We start from the raw sequence: 3,696 nt of genomic DNA on the forward strand, positions 1-3,696 counted from the left end.
ATTAAATAAAGTTCTAAAAATAAATAAGAAATTACATAAGAAATTAAGTAAAGTAGTACAAATAAATGCGAAATTATACAAAGTCTGTGGAGTTAGGATATGTGGTGCTAGGATCTTGGTTGCTAGGATTTCTGTAGCTGGAACCCCCTTGACTTGTTTCGGCATCTCTTGCACGCCTCCTTCGCACGACATCTCTTTTTTCTGATGTCCAAAAATATTTTGAATTCGGAGACAGTCCTACTAGAGACTTGTTCATAGTGTCACGATCTGTTTGAGCCATCCTTTCTTCTCTAAGCATCTCATTCTCTCGATGAAGTGCTTCTCTAATCATCTCGTTCTCTCGATTAACTATTTCTCTTTGTCTCTCAGACGCCGCATCACGAGCCTCAGTAGCTGCAATAATTGCTGCCACAGCAGCAGCTTTTTCCTCATCTCTAGCCTTTTCCCATGCCATGTTCATTTCACCTTGACGAGTAAGTTCCTCCATATATTTAGTGTAGTCATTTTTGGAAGAACTACCTTTTTTCTTTGATGCCTTTTTACCTTGAGGCCTGAGGGACTGACGAGTCGGTTGGGTCTCTGGCACTTGTTCAGGTATCCCTTCCGTGTCTTCAAATGTGTTGGCTTCTTGTTCGGCTGTGTCTGCTTCTGGCGAACTGTGTAGACCCATACCGTGCATGACAACTTCTGGACCGGTTGCCACAATTTGGTATTTAGGGCAATCTTTGACAATTTGCCAACATTCCCATTTGTTGAATGATTTGTTATGGTTCTTTGCATTGTAGAATGCTTGTGCTTGTAGTGTCTATAAAAATTACATAAAAATTACATAAGAATTGTGGAATGCATAAAAATTATATAAAAATTACATAAAAATTACATAAGTATTTGGAATGCATATTACATAAAAATTACATAAGAAATTAAATAAGAATTGTGGAATGCATTAAAATTATATAAAAAGTACATAAAAATTACATAAGTATTTGGAATGCATATTACATAAAAATTACATAAGAAATTAAATAAATTAAAATAATCAAATCGGGTGGAATGCATATAAATAAATAAAAATATTGTTACCTCATCCGCTAAACTTGTCCCACTACGCAAATTACCAGAAGCATGAGAGAGGGCGTTTTTCCAACAAGTAAAGGATGCGTTGAGTTTTTTCCAACGACCTTGAAGACCTTGACTAGATCTGGCATCTTTTCCATGTACATCTTTTCCATGTACATCGTTGAACGATTTCGTAATTTTACTCCACATTTCTCGCTTATCCATCTCATTACCCGTAATCGGGTCATGAGTAGTGCGAACCCAACATTCACACAACGTAACATCTTCACTGAGCTTCCACGAAGTCATTTTTTTCTCTCAAAGTGTACAAAATATTCAAATGTAGAAAGTGTAGAAAGTGTAGAAATTATTGAAATGTGGTGTAAGGTGGAAGATGAGGGTTAGGTATTTATAGAAAAAAAAAAATTAATTTTTTAAAATTTTTCTGTATTTTTTAAAAAAATTTTGACATTTTTTAATTAATTTTTAATAAATTTTAATGTTGTAATTAATCTGGACCGTTGGATTTGAAAAATAATCAAATCCAACAGCCAACACGCTGCCACGTGGCCAACGGTCAAATTTCTGACCGTTGGGCCTTTTTTTTTTTTTTTTTTTTTAATTTTTGGTGAAATAAACGTGGACCGTTGATCTGTGATCGGACGGTCCAATTTAAAATTTAAATTTAAATTTTTTTTACCGTTGGAAATCCAACGGCCTACAAAAACTAGCCGTTGGAAATCCAACGGCTCTAAGGTGGCCACGTAGCACATTCCCGGACTCATGCAAGTTGGCCTGCACGCGGGCCCCGCCGCCTGCAAGGCCTGTCGGCTACTCGCCCCGCAACCCGCGTGTGTTGCACGCGCCAAGACACAGGCCGGGGAATGGGTCTGTCCATTTTGGGCTGGGCTGTTGACTGGCACGGGCTGGGTGCCAGTCAATTGCACGGGCTGGAGCAGAAAAATGTGGTGCCAGTCCATTTTCTTCACTTGGTGCCAGTCCATTGAGCATGGGCTGGAGTTGCTCTTAGTAAAACTCAACTTAAATGATTAAATTTGGAAAAATATGCGGCGGATGTGGAATCAGCGTGTCAAAATACGCTAAGAAGGGTTCCAGGCGAATTTTGTAAAAAGTCAACGAAAAAATCAACAGTCAACCTTAAAAATCAACCGAGACGTCTCAATGGTCAACTATGTTAAAACTTCAAAATTTTCATAAATGGATGTCAAAAATGGACTCGGAACGTCGAAATCAGCCTATGAGGGTTTCCAAGAAAATTTCTAAAAAGTCAACTAACAGTCAATAATTAACTTTAACGGAATATTTCCTCCTCAAAAGGAATATTCTGTTAAAGTTAACTGGGAGTTATCAAAATATTATAAGGGGAATATTCCCTCCAATTACAGAAATCAGCCTGGGCTAGAACAAATGGCCAAAGGTTTGGGCCCTTTTCTTCTTCTTCTTTTTTTTCTTTTTTGTTTTTTTTTTTTTGGTGGAGAAATGACCTAGGTCGGTTTCGTGGATCCGGGTTAGGGTTAAAGGGTCATAGGTTTTGGGCCGATTCATGGATCAGGTTTTGGGGTTTTTTTTTTCTTGGGGGTTAACCCGTTGGGCTCTTGAGTCGGCGGAACCCAATGAAGGAGAAAGCCGTAAATTAGGAAATTTAGCCAAGAAACTTCCCTGGCTCCATTTAGCTTCAAATCTCAACTAAAACTAGTAACCCAATATATCAAATTGAAGCCCTAGGAACAAGGAATCGAAATATACCGTTGGATTCCTCGACTATGGCCGGAAAAGGGCTCGAAAGTCACCGAAAATTCTGGAAAATCTTCCCCACAGTAGTTCTGTACCAAAACCCTCATAAAAACCCTTAAAAAAGCTAGAAACATATACTAAAACATGATCCAAGAATTTTTAGGTTGTTTTCATTGCTCAACCTTGTCGGAAGTTTGCGAACTCATTAGAAAACATGGCGGTTCCCCGTTACGTTTCTGTGCAATGTGCACAGAGTCCAAAGAGTGAAAAATCTAAAGGAGATAATGGAGTGAGTTGTTTTGTGGTTGAAACTTCTCGAAACAACGATGGTAGTGGCTCGTTGTTTGTCACTGCACTATCTCGTGTTGAATATTTCAAGAATATATTCATATATTTGTTGGCTGAAAAGTTGGGTGTTTACCCAACCGTTGCTTCTCTTCGAGTGAAGCATTGCACCATATGACATACTATATTATATATATATATATGTTATGTGTGTGTGTGTGTGTGTAATATATATTGGTGTTGCATTGTGCAACATGTGTGTGCGAAAATGATGGTACCAAAAGGTTGGATTTAATTCAACCTTGTATCTTTTGGTTGAACTACAACTTTTGGTTGAAAGACATGATGTTTACTCAAATTGTATGAGTAGAATTAAAAGATATAAATAATCAATATTTATTTTCTAAAAATTCTATATAGAAGACATGTCTTTTGGGTCAACACTATTACGAAGGGTTGTATATCTTCAACTAAAATGAAGGGACTCGATGAACGGGTGCTTTAATGCCTATAAATACCTACTGTGGCATAATGTTTCGCATACAATTTTCAGAAATTTGTTTCTACATTCCTTGCTTTCTTTTCTCTCCATCACAT

General features: G+C 37.5%; 1 protein-coding gene across 1 annotated transcript; it reads right to left on the bottom strand.

The window, feature by feature from the left end:
- Positions 1-61: 61 nt before the first annotated feature.
- On the bottom strand, positions 62-1,695 carry LOC148691882 (uncharacterized). The gene is made up of 2 exons (XM_088683340.1): positions 1,084-1,695; positions 62-805 (listed from the first exon to the last, which is right to left on the bottom strand). Exons 1-2 carry the CDS (start codon positions 1,366-1,368, stop codon positions 74-76), a joined length of 1,017 nt encoding a protein of 338 aa, XP_088539466.1. The 5' UTR covers positions 1,369-1,695; the 3' UTR covers positions 62-73.
- Positions 1,696-3,696: the final 2,001 nt, after the last annotated feature.

The sequence above is a fragment of the Pyrus communis genome, chromosome 13, assembly GCF_041283825.1.
Source record: "Pyrus communis isolate YQ-2024b chromosome 13, ASM4128382v1, whole genome shotgun sequence".
NCBI classification, from domain to species: domain Eukaryota; kingdom Viridiplantae; phylum Streptophyta; class Magnoliopsida; order Rosales; family Rosaceae; genus Pyrus; species Pyrus communis.

Excerpts from the sequence above, each read along its gene's own strand:
- LOC148691882 (XM_088683340.1), bottom strand. The coding sequence starts at position 1,368 with ATGACTTCGTGGAAGCTCAGTGAAGATGTTACGTTGTGTGAATGTTGG. Across the intron at positions 806-1,083 it reads GGACAAGTTTAGCGGATGAG|ACACTACAAGCACAAGCATT; the intron begins GTAACAATATTT and ends TAATTTTTATAG.